Below are 14,564 nucleotides of genomic sequence, written 5' to 3'. Positions count from 1 at the left end.
CTCGCATATGCGAAATCCTACCAGACTCGGACCCCGGCCCTACTCGGACTCGCGTGGACCCTGGTAAGCAAACAAAATCGAAGATGAAATCAAGTGTAGTCTCAGATGCAAAAGTTGATTTCGATTTAAAAGGGCAGGTTAAACTATCGTGTGGGCCCGTAGATAGCTCGGATAAACGACGTTACAATGTGCCAAATTGAAAGAGTGGTTAAATACCACTAGGACCCTTTGGGATTGGATATGTGTCGTCCTCCCAATCCCACAAGAATTCACATGAGGGTCAGTGCGATAGTCATGTGATGAAGGGTGATTCTCACCCCTATCTATTGCGCACTCACCCGGTCTCACCCTGGTCGCGCGAGCTTAAAGCGGCGCTCACCCACTTCCAACTCACCCGGCACCCGACTATCTAACGTAGATAAGCCACACGCCGGTCAGTTGGTACATAGTATGGTGGGTGACCACATGCGAATCCTGACAGTTGTATAACCTTTTTTTTTTCGTCATGGAAAGCGGAATATGACTGCCAAGTAAATCTGTTGGTCAGGCAAGGAGCCGTCGAGAAACTTGGTAGAAAAAAGCGTTGTCAAATCCAAGATCAGATTGATTCTTGTGAGGGAAGAAATATATAACTCCTCACCGGGCACCTTGATGTGATCCATTGCTCCCCTGGCCAATCGAAGGTCCCATGGAAGTTGGAAATCATAAGACTGTTCCTTATAATGAGTGATATTTGGGAGCCCCCAAGTTCAATACAAACATGATCCTCCATATTTCACACACTGGATTTCGTCTAGTTCCTCGGTCATGAGAGAACCCGATCTGGAAAAATACAGATTTCTGAAGCCCGCAGTCTATGACTGGTGCTCTCCTTATTGCCGCTAAGACAAGATGTGATCCCAAGCTATTATAGCTAGGTAACTGCCAATTGGCCGAGAGAAGTTTATTGCTTTTATAGATCTATTGAATCCGAACGCCGTGTTTCCTGCAGAATAGGCTCTGGACATGGATCATTGCTTACGATGCATTTCCTCCCCAAGATCTCCTGCTGACACAGACGAGCTCATTAGCCAGTTAAGCAAACAGTGTTTCTGTAGCAGTTTCTTTTGTAAATATCACTAATTCCGTGTCCTTGGGATCCGTTGTGGTGCCATTAACCTTGCCACGCCATTCTAATCGAAATTCACGCTTTTCAGGGCTTCTGTCGGGTGACAGCGCGCGTCACCAGTAGCTCTCTGATCACATTACGTATATAGACCTGAAGGAGTGGCTGCACCTCAACCCATCATAACTTTAGGTAACAGAGAGATGGGCTGCTGCGACTACAAATAGCTATGTTCTTTCACATGAATCAACATCTTCACACATATATCCTCAAGCAGGAGTTCAATTGCGAACAATTGGAGTCAATCATATCCGTTCCTAATATCCTACCACTATTTAGATTACGATTTCTGCATCATACAATTTCACGTAAAAAGCATTTTGGGAGCAGTAGAAAGAAAGTTTGCTTGGATCGAGCGTATTTCCTGTGGACTGACCTTGGGAGGACACTCTGAATTCAAGTTTTTTGATGTCACAAATGATGTAATCTAATTGCCCTGCTGGCTATTCCTCATTATCGTAGATTGACCCATAGGAAATCAAGACTAACCCGTGGACTCAACCAAGCGTTCCGCCATGGCAAGATTAGACGGCACTGCGAGTGATTATGTCATCAACTGCGCGTGTGCCTCTCTCCGAAAACATTGCCGGCGCAGCCGCAGATGCACGTCATATTTAATGGATGATGGCATTGATGGCAAAGAAGGACGGCAATTTGACATTCACTTATATCTAAATAACTTGGAAAGCATCATGTATTTGATAGCTACAAGCAACTGAAAATTTTCTCCTCTCACACTCTATTATCACGACGCAAACCTTGTGTAATAAAATACAAACGAACGATGAACAATTACCAGGACAAATTTAACTGGGACTTCAACGCTACAAAGCCCCTAAAAGTGATTATCGTGGGTGCTGGTATCGCTGGCTTGACGGTAGCGCTGGGACTAAACAAGGCTGGCCATGAAGTTCTTATCTTGGAACGCGTCCATGAGATCGCGGAAGTTGGTGCTGGCATCCAAGTGGCCCCTAATGCTGCTCGTATTCTAGGCCGTCTAGGCTTATTAGATAAGGTCATGGAGAAGTCGAATAGCTTAGAGAAAAACTCTCTGCGGCGGTATGCAAATGATCAGGAACTTGGAACAGCGCCTTTGATGCCCCAGGTATGTCTCGCTTTTTCGTTCATTATTGGTTTTCATCCAGTCTGATTGGTATATAGGTATCTGAGAAGTATCATGCACCTTTGGCGGTTATCCACCGAGGTGATCTACAACGTATCCTGCTAGAGGGGTGCAAAGCTGCAGGGATCGAAATTCGAACAAGCTCGCGCGTGACTAAAGTCCCTGACGATTTTGAGGCCAGAGTACAGCTGGAGTCGGGGGAATGGATCTCTGGCGACGTGGTGATTGCGGCCGATGGTATAAAATCAGACATACGCCAACAAATTGCTTCCCATCATGGGGTTCACGACACATGCCAACCGACTGGAGACGCAGCCTACCGAGTCATGATCCCGAAAGAGGAAATGTCAGGAGACAAGCGCGCATTGGACCTATTAAACCACAACGTGGGTATGCGGTGGATGGGACCAGGCGGCCATATCATGGCCTATCCTATTAAAAACAACACTGTGTACAACATGGTATTGCTACATCCTCAAAAGAAAGACGCGCCCAATGAGGAGAGCTGGACCAACAAGGGAGACAAGCAAGAGATGCTTTCTTTTTATCACGATTGGAATGATTTGGTTCGCAGCCTGCTCACTTATGTCCCGGATGGCGAGGTGATGGAGTGGACTCTCAATTCCCACTTGCCCTTGCCCTCTTGGATTGAGAACAAATGCGTCCTAATGGGCGATGCTTGTCACCCGATGCTTCCATATGTAGCTCAGGGCGCTGCGCAAGCCATTGAAGACGCTGGTGTCCTCACATGTGCGCTCTCTTTGACCGAATCGGTTCCTACGGCGCTTTCTGTTTACGAAGCTGTGCGCAAGGAGCGTGCAGAACGCATTCAGAACAGCGCATCTGAGACAAGAAAGGCTTTACACTTACCTGACGGCGAAGAACAACGCAAACGCGATGAGGCCATTCGAGGCCCCGGTAAGAATCCAGATCTATGGGCTGATCACAGCTGGCAGGACTTTATGTGGGGTGAGTCTATGGCTTTCTGGTGTTTTATGAAGACAAATATTAACTGAGTATTCAGGAACCGATGTCATGAAGGAAACAGTGGACAATTGGAGTGATTTGGTAGCCCGCTGTCACGGGTATCACCTACATTCAGTAGGGGCTGTCAGCTATTAAGATTTAAGAGCTATGTAATCCCCTTATAAATACTTTGGCCTACGTTGTTCTTAACAAAACTCGGATCATACACCTAAGAAATTGCTTACCATCTTTGATGAGACCTGATACGACTGAACTGAGCCCCAACCGTCTTGTAGAAGTACTAACTGACCTATCCGGACGATTGATCAACAGCAAATGGAGAAACCCCGTTGTAGATCTTCTCAAACTCTCGTTTCTTGATTCATCTGCGGAAGCAGGCTCATGCCTGGCGCGGAGGTGGAATGTCTTCGTAGGAAAGGATGACCACCCCGCGGGAAATCTCGCTCTGTATGGGCTCATGATGAGTGCACTTGCAAACACACAAAGAGATTTTTTTTCACCAGTGAGTGTTCTATCTGTCGATGAATATCTTTTTATTTTCGGGAGCTAAGGAAAGGCTGTCTCTTGAAAATGCTCAAACAGAATCTGGTTCTCTACTTAAGTTGTCATTTGAGGATTGGATCTGCACGAATAGCTACTTGAACGGTCGATTTAGAAAGTAACCGTGCTTTAAACCTCCCCCCAGTGTGGACTTATTGCTGTCTTATCTGAACAATTCCGTCTTCGAGCACCGTTGCAATTCTCAGAATGGATCGTACCATGTGCAAGCAGCTAGGGTATATTATAGTTGGAACCTCTCAAAATTGAATAAGCCTTGGAACAATCCGCAATGCCGATTTTCAAATTTATATGTTCATATCTACAGCCTTTGACACACTTTCGCCAAGTATATCCCAAGAAAAGCACGCTATTCTCATATATTATCCACCCCCCAAAATTCAGCTAATTCATTATGAACTTAGGTCTCCTTGAACTCGTAAAGACCCTCGGAGCGATCCTTAACCTCAACCTCAATGCGGCCCTCCTCAATCTCCTTGCCATCGACCTCAATGGTAGCGCGCATAACATCGCCAGCCTTGACCTCACCAACACCCTTAGGGGTGCCAGTCAGAACAATATCACCCTTCTCAAGTGTCATGACACGGGAGATCTGAGCAAGCTGTGTAGTAATGCGGTGCAGCATGAGGCTAGTCGAATCAGCCTGGCGGTCGACACCGTTAACCTGGAGGCGGAGGAAGGCATCGTGGGGGTTAGGAATACGGGACTTGGCGATGATTTCGGAAATGGGGCAGAAGGTGTCGAAGCCCTTAGCGATGGACCAGGGGAGGCCCTTCTTCTTGGCCTCGTCCTGGACATTGCGGGCAGTCATATCAATAGCGAGAATGTAGCCTTTTGCGCGGTTAGCGATTGAATATGCGTGGTGGGATATAAAGCTCTAAGCTCACTCTCAATGGCCTCAAATGCAGACTTCTCGTCTTTGGGGTCAAGATCACGAAGGGTCTTGCCAATCACGAGACCCAATTCGACTTCATAGTGAAGACTGACGCCCTTGGGACGGAGGACGGGGCCCTGGCCGGGGAGGAGGATGGAGGATGAGGGTTTCAAGAAGAAGAAAGGTTGCTTAGGGGTCGCGCTGTTCAGCTCTGCAATGTGTTCGCTAGACGCAACCAATGTCAGTTTCAATTTTCGTGAAAGGGTGGCAGGGCGGGCTAGTTGTGAGGCGGAATTTATCCGTGGGGAGACACGCACGCGTAGTTACGGCCAATACACATGACCTTGCGGCAGTTTGCTCTGAGGGCTGAAGCCATTGTGAATTTATTTATGTCGTGCGACCGAGAATTTCCAGGTTGTACAAGAGAGGAAAAAGAAGTCCGGGGGAAATTCGAGATTATGGCTCCGGTCAAGCTCCGGTGGTCGCAAGTCCGGCAATGCGGAGAAATCGGTGACGGCCCCGGCCGCTTGTATCTTTATCCCCCCATCACCACTCCTCTACAGAATATGAATTGATATTCTATGCCGTCTGATTGGCTCAATTATCACATACCACAGTCTATATTCATGTTCGATGCATAGTAACGGGAAATACTAAGTTGAGGTAACTCAGCAATTGATTCTAAGTAGGACTAGGTACAACGGTCGGGTGGTTGGCCCGATCATCGGATGCTATCGCCGACCTGCAATATGCCGCAATTTATGGAGCACGGCTGCATATAACATGCAGGTCATGTAGACATTTTTAATCACACCTGAAGTCAAAGTTTTTAGGAAGCATAAAACACTCCGCATTTGCATGAACACAAGCACGAACACAAAAAGGCGGGGGAAAAATTGTGTTTCAGTGACCACGTTAGTCTATAGGTATGTATCCTGCGCTCAGCACTATACTTGACCCGGGATGCCATTTCCAAAATCATCATCCATGAGTCTCAATGCAATTCTGCATACAATCGCACCGCCATATTATATGACATCCTTGGTATGTCAAGCGCAGATACTTGAAAGAAATTCTCATCCTCCACCATTCAAGGGTGCCAGGTGACTGTCTTAGCCAAAGGACCACCTCTGTCATAGGTGACCAAAGCAGTATGCTGATCGATAGCCATAACACCAGGCCAAAAGCTCGAGGCCTCCGAGATGAGACTGGGCTTACTCCATCGAATCTGCCCATCCTGCGGCGGCCCAGCAAAAACAGCCTTGATCGAAGCATGTTTGACCCACTCAACCTTCGGCGAATCCTCGTCGGTCATAAAAACGACTACCATAGACCCGTCCGCAAATGAGGTGACCTGCGGTGATCCCGCATTGTGTCCAGGCTTCGGGCGGAAAACCTCATGACGATGATGCCAAGAAGCCCCATCATCGTAGGAAACCAGTGCCTCGATACTAAACGGACCGTGTCTCGTAGTCTCAAAGACCATCACGAGCGCCTCTCGTCCGTTATCGAAACTAGTCGCGATCCCGTTCATGCCGTCGCGTAAAGGATCATTCATTCCGTGCAAGCAGGCAGGACGACTCCAGGAGCTTCCCTGGTCGTTAGAGATAACCACCATTGTACACTGGTTGTTAGGTGCGAACTCTTGCGAGTAAGTAAGCTGGACTTCTCCCCGTCTACCGAGTCGCATGAAGGGTTCCCATATACCGAGTGGGGCACCTTTCTCGGCTGCCTGGGATGCGAATTGCCATGTACGACCTCCATCCTGGGATCTGCAGACTGTGATACGAAAGTGCGTGGGACCTTGTGGTCCGACGTCGTGATTGCGGAAGGCTGCTAAGACAACACCTGGAGCGACCTCTAGCAAGAACATGTTATCCACGTCCCCAGCTGCGCGAGTGACTTCGGAGAGGTTCTCAAAGGTGTGACCATTGTCAGTGCTGCGGGCGACGCAAAGTGCTCGCTTGCCATCTGGAAACCGGGTAAATGAAGATAGGATTGATCCATCAGAGAGACGTGCCAGACGGGGGTAAGTGCCTGTATTGGGGTGGGAGGATAGTGGGCGCTCATCGTTGTTCACTGCCGCACGATGCTGGAAAGGCTGTCCGGAGGAATCATGATTTGAATGGCCCCCTAAAGCGTTGATTATTTTTTGACCGAGATGTCCAGGCATTTTGGTTGATTGTGATAGTTGGAAAGGCAGAAGTTGAATGCAACTCGGCAGCCTATTCGGGTCCCTGTCTACGTCATAGCCACAAACGTTAGGCCTTGGCGGCAATTCTTTGGCGACTGGAGCATGCTATGGGAAAATTGAGTTATCTAGCTTCGAATTCAATGGAATCACTTGTAAACTCAGAAGGGCTCATTCTGTGGAGAATTTGTAAGCAACAAACGGGAATCTGTCATTGAGAAGAGCGTGGAGTTAGGCGTTAGAGAGGAAGATTAGTGTTTGCCGGCGTTTAAGCTGCGACCCGGAGTTAATACAATGCAATCTCCGCGAAGAAATTCGTCACGACATTGGCGCCTGCAGCAATCTTTATTATTTAACTGTTTCCATCGTAAACCCCCTGGGCCATCCTGCAGTTTCGCAAATCAGACTATATTGAAAACACATACTCAAATCATGCCTCCATTCGTGTACTCACAACTTTTCGTCCGGCCATCCTACCCCGAGGGATCTCTAAAAGGCCAGACAATTCTCGTTACCGGTTCCAACGTCGGTCTTGGTCTCGAAGCTGCCCGTCATGTCGTCCGTCTCGGCGCCTCCCGCGTGATTCTAGGAGTGCGCAATGTCCCAGCGGGAGAAGAAGCCAAAAAGGATATTGAAGCTTCAACCAAGCGCTCTGGTGTTTGCGAGGTATGGGAGGTAGATCTCGCCTCATACAGCTCCGTCCTAGCCTTCGGAGACCGAATCTCCCAGCTACCCCGCCTCGACGCTGCTATCCTGAATGCAGCAATCGCTACCGAAAATTTTCAGCTCGCCGAAAATTTCGAGCGAACAATCACCGTCAACGTCATCAGTACCCTGCTCATGGGCCTCCTCGTCCTCCCAAAGCTTAAGGCCACCAAGAAAGAGGTGCCTTCCAGTCACCCGCACATGACATTCATTGTCAGTGAAGTCCACGCGTGGGTACAATTCGATGAATGGAAAGAGAAGAACACGCTTCAGGTCATCTCCGACCCTGCGAAGGCTCAGATGGGAGTCCGATATCCCTTGTCTAAGCTACTAGAGGTTTTGGTTGTACAAGAGCTTGCTGGGAGAGTGCGTGGATCAGAGGTTATTATCAATATGGTGAACCCAGGTCTTTGCCATTCACAGCTGGGCCGAGAGGCGGGCTGGGGGCTCTGGTTGTTGAAGCAGGTTCTGGCTCGCTCAACGGAAGTTGGATCACGCACACTTGTTGCTGGTATTTTGGCAGGGCTTGAATCCCATGGTGCATATATATCTGATGGAGTTGTTCAAAACACAATGCTTTCCGAATTTGTGCGCAGCGCAGATGGAGCCAAGGCTCGTGAGAAGGTTTGGAGTGAGGTAACAGCGGTTCTCGAAGGATTGCGACCTAACATCTTGCAAAATATCTGAACTATCAGTCGCGCGCTACCGTTATTTGATATACTTCTACCTAAATAATAATAACGAATTGATACTGAAGCTCTTCTACTCTCTATAAACAATGCACGTGGGGCTTTCCAGCTCTACAGTCCATTTAAGTATGAATAATGAGTTCCATGCTACCTGTTTTTTCTTTTTTGTATCTAGTCGGCATTTAGACTCACAGTCGAGCGGGAAGAATGTGGAATTTGACAGCCTTGACCTGGGTCCAACCCTCGAGGGCATCCTCGCCCATGTCGCGTCCATATCCACTCTCCTTGACTCCACCAAAGGGAACATTAGGGCTCAACATCGCCCACGCGTTAACAGTCACCTGTCCAGACTCCAACGCTTTAGTAACACGATGCGCGCGGTTGACATCATTTGTGAAGATAGCAGCGCTCAGTCCATGAGCAGAATCATTGGCTTTGGAGATGACCTCCGCCTCACTAGAGAATTTGGCGATGCTCTGGTGAAGACATGATAAGCATGAAAGTCCGTGCGCATTAGTTGAGAGACGTGACAACTTACAGCAACTGGGCCAAAAATCTCTTCCCGCATAATCGTCGCGTCGTCCGCAACATCTGCAAAAGCAGTGTTCTGCACAAAGTATCCCTTCTCACCAATTCGCTCTCCACCAAACAGCAAACGAGCACCACACTCCTTGCCTTGACGAATATAATCCAGGACCTTCTGATGCTGAGCCTTGTTCACAATTGGGCCCTTGGTCGTTGATGTGTCCAACGGGTCACCCGCAACAGTAGGAGCATCGGCAGCAGCCTTCTTATAAGCCTCGATAAACCGGTCATAGATGGAATCCTGAACGTAGATACGCGATCCAGCCGCACATATCTGGCCATTGTTGGCGGTGATACCAATACGGGTCCAAAGAAGTGCATTCTCAAGATCGCAATCATCGAATACGATCGACGGTCCCTTACCTCCGAGCTCAAGGCTCACCTTTTTCAAGTTAGTGCGGGATGCCGCCTGGAGAATCTTCCGTCCGGCGAAAGCACTTCCTGTGAAAGCTATTTTACGAACTTCCATGTGCTCGGACAAGGATTGACCTGCACTAGCACCGTCGCCGGCCACGATATTCACCAGGCCTGCGGGGATTCCGGCCTCCTTGACTAGCTCAGCTAATCGCAGGCCATACAAGGGCGAATTTTCGGATGTCTTGATAATCAAAGCGTTACCAGTCACAAGGGCAGGAGCAAGTTTCCAGATGGTGATCATTCTGCGTAGTCGCTTGTCAGCATTTTTTGAAAATCATCGGTGAACAGGAAGTCACTTACAGAGGCGCATTCCAAGGCACGATGGCACCGCAGACGCCTAGAGGCTCTCGGTGAGTGTATGCAATACCGCCATCCAGCTCAAGTGTCTTTCCATCAATCTTATCGGCCCATCCGGCGTAGTATCGGAGACATCCAACCGCCTGTGGGATATTCAGTCCCATTGAGTCAGTGAAGAGGGTGCCGGAATCGACAGCTTCCAGAGATGCCAGATCCTGGGCATCACGCTCAAGTAAATCGGCGAGCTTCAGAAGAATGCGAGCTCGTGCAGCCCCAGAAACTGCCTTCCAAGCTTCAAACCCTGCTTTGGCCGACTTGACTGCCTTGTTTATATCCTCCAGCCCGGCGGCTGAAATGGTTCCGAGTTGTTCGCCCGTCGATGGATTCTCTACAGCCATTGTCTGGCCAGTGACAGATGGAACAAACTCATTGTGAATAAACAGTCCGGTCGGAACTTGAAGCAACGTGTTAGTCTTAAAGTTATATCTGCGGGTATACTATTGTCGGCCCTTACCAGTAACCTTCCGACCCTGCACTCCGGTGATTGTCAATGTTGAGGACATTTTCTGCTAGTGAATTCAATGATTATCTCGCAGCGGGTGCCGAATTCAATTTAATGATCAGCCGGGCAATAAGCAGCTTTTCAAGCCTGCCCCGGATGCATGGTCTACTGCGGGGGCTGACCACCGTTCCGCGCTATCATTCCGCTTCCGAGGGCGTTCGGCATTATTTAGTGCGGAGTAAGAACGAATCAAATTCTTTTAGGTTTTTTTTCAACGAATAATAGCCTTACGCACTAAGGAGCAGATACCTATTCAGTTGCTTGGGTTAGTGGCTAGTGCGTAACGCCTTAACGGAGCTATTCCGAACGCTGCAGGGGTCCTGCAGGGGGTCCTGGCAATCTGGCACCTTGACTCATTGATAGATATGACATTCGATGGATAATTTGCGAAAGTATGATAGCCACAATCATTTTTTTGAATGTTGGGTTGCGTTTTTATTGGGTAAGTATCAATGGTGCCGATGGTCTTGATGCGCGGAATTAAGATACCGAACGAACATGACCATAATTGAACTTTGAAGCGACATTGAAACCGGCATTAGGTTCAAACCTTCAATTAGCTCGTATATATCGAGGGTAATTTGAGGTTTGTGATAACTTGATCGTGCGACTGCTTGGCTAGTCTAGCGCTGCTGTTGTAACCCGAATTCAGTGTACTTAAAGAGGTAGCTATTTGTTGGGGGCCGCAAAGGAGACGATATGGTATCTATGAATAATGGGCCTATCTTCAAGAGGCCCGCATACGCCTCGATGTCCACAATCGACGGAGATTTCGAAATCGCAAGATTTGACCTGGGACCAGTTCCTTGCTTCTCTTCTCTTTCGTCCGAGATGTTGTTGGCTGTAAAGCCTTGGCATTCCGCATGAAGGTGTCGACCAAGTGATAAATTCCCCCATCGTCTTGTGCTTGCAAACAAGGACAGTATACTTTTTCCTCTGCATTCAGCGGGGGAATATGATGAACAAGTTTTGAATATTGCCGAGTCTGGTTATTGAAAGATCTAAGTCTTACTATATGTGTATTGATCAACCTAATGAGGCCACTCGAGTTCAGGACGCTGGTCGATTTCACGAGTATCGAAAACACCACCATCTATCAGAAGTGAGGCCGGGACGGGGTCCAACTTCACTTCAAAGTAGCTCAGAAGCCCACGGATTGATCTGTATGTTCAGCCCCGACCTCTTTAGCCCATGGTTCACATTTCTCGGCTCTGTTCCCAGAAAGCACGGTTGCTGGTGTCGCCCCTGTTGACACCTGGGCAGGCAGTTATCTGTTAGGGAAGGGAAAGGGGATGGGTGAAACTCTTTAAGGTGCGAGGAAGGAAAGAAAGTCTGGAAGTGAGGATCGCTGCGCCAACAATATATATACCAATGGTATATCAAACAATCACTGATTCAGTTCAATGTAGACAATTGAAGAGACCTACGTGATTGAATATAGGTAGTGAAGTATCGCCAAGAAAAAAGCGAATAATGCGTGGACATGGATCCACATGAAGAGGAGAGAATGAAAGAGGCATCTATATAGCGCTGATCAATTAGGCAATGTTTTCCCGTTATCGGGGAGCGACAGATAAGCGTGTTCCCCGCACGACTCCAAAGGTGCGTTCCACAATACCGGGCTTCGTCGTTTTTCACAGCTTCGGATCAAGATATCAATCATGCGACGAGTGAAAAAGTCTCGTAACGGATGTTCACGGTGTAAAAGCAAAAGGGTCAGTGTGGGCGCGTGGTGCGAAATCAACACATGCTAATTTACCCGAACAGGTCAAGTGCGGAGAGGAGAAGCCTCATTGTAGCCGCTGCACCCGACTTGGAGTTCGATGTCCTGGATATGTTCAGTCACTCCGTTGGGTCACAAAATATGACCAGCCTAGTCCTGGTGCATCATCTGAGGGCCAACCGCCGAGCCCTGTGCCCTCTACCTCGGTGCCGAGGAAGACCCCGGCTCCTGTTAGGGATACACTGCCACTCAATGCCCCGAATAATGATTCACAACCTGAATCAAACTCAGGTTTTGGGCTAGATGAATCGAATGTTCTTTGTGACAATCTATGGGACCTTCAGGGCAATCGATCACTCCCAGAGTTGACCGATCTCTGCCCGTCTTCCCCAGCGCCGATTTCGGTCTCAGGTTTCTCGCAGACCGAAACTTCACCATATGACTTTGCTTCATCTGGAGACATGGCTGCCGATTTATCTCATATTCTGTCACTGATTGGCCCGCCCCAAGAGGACACTGGCAATGGCGGTAGCATTTATCGAGACTTCTCGCCATCAACTATTGTACGCAGTTACCCACCCTCCTCACAACGCTCTAATACCCGAAACGTTCCATCAATCTCCCGTCCGCTAAACAATCCATCATGGACGCTTATCGAGTACTATTTCAAAGAAGTTGCGGCACTCTTCTCTAGCTACGATAGCCAGATGAACCCCTTCCGTACGACCGTCTCCAGACTATGGGGCTCATCACTAGCTATGTGCCGGACAATGCAAAGTATGGCTGCTGCAACTCTTGTCAGCGACTTTCCACAGTTTGGACCGATTGGTCGAAAGATGAGGAATGAGGCTGTCAGTATAATCACACTTGAAGCAGCGATGGACGACAAATCTTTGCTGGCGCTCCTTATGCTTGGACAGACGGCCAGCTGGCATGATCCAAAGGACTTGGGTATTTCATTTTTCAATCTGCTCCGGAAGCACCTCAACTCCATTTCCAACGGGTCTAGCACAGAACCTATGAGCTTCCCTGAGAGCCGCAGTAATAATCACCGTTTCTTTGAGGAAGCTCTCATATACTGGGAGATGCTCTTATCATTTGTCGCAGATAATGACTCGGCGATGTTCTCTGATGGATCCTGTGCATCATCCATGGATGAGTCACTTGTTCTTCAAAGGGTACCCCATCCATGGACTGGAATCGCACGCGATGCGCAATTCGCTGTGCATGAAGTGGGTCGTCTTATTCGCAGAGAACGAAGACGCATTCGATCTCAAACTTTTACATCTCACGACGACATTAGAAAGGCACAGATGGCCATCGAAAAGGCACGCGAGTTGGAAGAACGCTTGTTGACCCTTGCACATCTCACAGAAGCTGAGATCGTCAGTACTGGCGACGATGAAACTCCAGTTTGGCACCTTCTTACTGTTGCAGAGGTTTATCGGTGTACGGGCTTAATACAACTGTATCGTGTTTTCCCGGACTTACTTCGCAACCGCCTGCCAAATCCCGAGGCAGCCCAATTTCCAAATTTGGCAAGAGAAACACCTGGCGACTCTTTCTTCCCGGTGAATCTGGACTGCATGAACCTCTCCCCGGACTTCGGTGGGATAACCAGCTGTCCTACATCTGACAAAGTCCAACCTTCAAATCAACATACCACCCGCCAATCTCCACACATCAACATTTTCCCTCCCTCCTCACACCATCACCAACCTCAAGCGCCTAAACCGACAGCTCAGGACAATCCATCCGATTGGCTGTACGACGCCTGGCTCACTGATTTTGCCGTCACACTTATATCACGCCTAAAAACTATCCCCTTCGAATCCCGGACCCGCTGCCTCCAACCATTGCTGTTAGTTGCTTCATGTAGTGAGCTACGTCTACCACAAATACCCGCTGAGCAACCCAAATCCCAATTTGAAGACAACCAGGATGAAAGCCAGTCTCAATCTGACTTTGAGACACCAAATATATCAATGGAAGCTATTGAAGTATCTCAAACGCGGAAATTCATCCTAGGTCGTCTCACATCTCTCCTGCATGTGTTGCCACCTAAGCCAATCGATGTCTGTGTGAGGCTCGTAAAGGAGGTCTGGAGACGCATGGATTCTGGAGAGGCTAATAGTTATTGGGTCGATGTTATGATGGAAAAGGGGTGGGAGACAACTATGGGGTAGAGTTTAATTATTATACCAATTCAACCATCCATTTTGGAAAACTATGCAAGACCCCCTTGACTGAAGTGTAGCAGACTACCTCTCTTCCTCTCCTCTTTTCCTCCTCTCTTCCTCTCTCCCTCTCTCCATTTCTTCCTCTCTATTGTTCTATTTCTTCTTTTACCTCATTTTAACTTTCGTCTATCTCATATTTCTCACCATCCCATGCACCACATCTCCGAAGGCTGAACCAAACCAACCAACCTGCCTTTTGGACCCTTTCCATGAGCCATAACAAGCTTCGCTAGATGTGGTGATTGTAGTAACCCTCTCAAACAGTCGAATTTTCCACCTGGAGTCCGGGTTCTGTCACCCAAGCCGAGCATATAGATCACGACTAACCGGAATTTTCAATTCGATCCATCTCTTCATTACAAACAGCTTTCTGCAGTCTTTCACTCACTAGAAGGACATTCTGAGCATACCTTTCACCCATCTCTCTATCACCAGACGGTGATTTCGA

The 14,564-nt window shown here is 48.4% G+C and overlaps 6 protein-coding genes across 6 annotated transcripts; 3 read left to right on the top strand and 3 right to left on the bottom strand.

The window, feature by feature from the left end:
• Positions 1–1,949: 1,949 nt before the first annotated feature.
• N7484_004802 (uncharacterized protein) lies at positions 1,950–3,410 on the top strand (the record flags this gene model as incomplete). The annotated part of the gene is made up of 3 exons (XM_057115222.1): positions 1,950–2,270; positions 2,327–3,257; positions 3,313–3,410. 3 exons carry the CDS (start codon positions 1,950–1,952, stop codon positions 3,408–3,410), a joined length of 1,350 nt encoding a protein of 449 aa, XP_056975362.1.
• Positions 3,411–4,233: 823 nt separating this feature from the next.
• N7484_004801 (fumarylacetoacetate hydrolase family protein) lies at positions 4,234–5,083 on the bottom strand (the record flags this gene model as incomplete). The annotated part of the gene is made up of 3 exons (XM_057115221.1): positions 4,234–4,664; positions 4,721–4,932; positions 5,025–5,083. 3 exons carry the CDS (start codon positions 5,081–5,083, stop codon positions 4,234–4,236), a joined length of 702 nt encoding a protein of 233 aa, XP_056975361.1.
• A 714-nt stretch (positions 5,084–5,797) lies between these two features.
• Positions 5,798–6,880, bottom strand: N7484_004800 (sialidase family protein; the record flags this gene model as incomplete). The annotated part of the gene is made up of 1 exon (XM_057115220.1): positions 5,798–6,880. The coding sequence occupies one exon, from the start codon at positions 6,878–6,880 to the stop codon at positions 5,798–5,800; it is 1,083 nt and encodes a 360-aa protein (XP_056975360.1).
• Positions 6,881–7,330: 450 nt separating this feature from the next.
• On the top strand, positions 7,331–8,290 carry N7484_004799 (uncharacterized protein; the record flags this gene model as incomplete). The annotated part of the gene is made up of 1 exon (XM_057115219.1): positions 7,331–8,290. The coding sequence occupies one exon, from the start codon at positions 7,331–7,333 to the stop codon at positions 8,288–8,290; it is 960 nt and encodes a 319-aa protein (XP_056975359.1).
• Positions 8,291–8,480: 190 nt separating this feature from the next.
• N7484_004798 (putative aldehyde dehydrogenase) lies at positions 8,481–10,154 on the bottom strand (the record flags this gene model as incomplete). Its single annotated transcript, XM_057115218.1, has 4 exons — positions 8,481–8,768; positions 8,831–9,536; positions 9,595–10,045; positions 10,106–10,154. The coding sequence occupies 4 exons, from the start codon at positions 10,152–10,154 to the stop codon at positions 8,481–8,483; spliced, it is 1,494 nt and encodes a 497-aa protein (XP_056975358.1).
• A 1,544-nt stretch (positions 10,155–11,698) lies between these two features.
• On the top strand, positions 11,699–14,062 carry N7484_004797 (Zn(II)2Cys6 transcription factor; the record flags this gene model as incomplete). Its single annotated transcript, XM_057115217.1, has 2 exons — positions 11,699–11,755; positions 11,921–14,062. 2 exons carry the CDS (start codon positions 11,699–11,701, stop codon positions 14,060–14,062), a joined length of 2,199 nt encoding a protein of 732 aa, XP_056975357.1.
• Between the last annotated feature and the right edge of the window lie 502 nt (positions 14,063–14,564).

The sequence above is a fragment of the Penicillium longicatenatum genome, assembly GCF_028827895.1.
Source record: "Penicillium longicatenatum strain IBT 33135 chromosome Unknown contig_2_segment0_segment0, whole genome shotgun sequence".
Classification (NCBI taxonomy): Eukaryota; Fungi; Ascomycota; class Eurotiomycetes; order Eurotiales; family Aspergillaceae; genus Penicillium; species Penicillium longicatenatum.
Note: the sequence above shows the minus strand (reverse complement) of the source record. Positions and strands in the feature narration are given on the sequence as shown.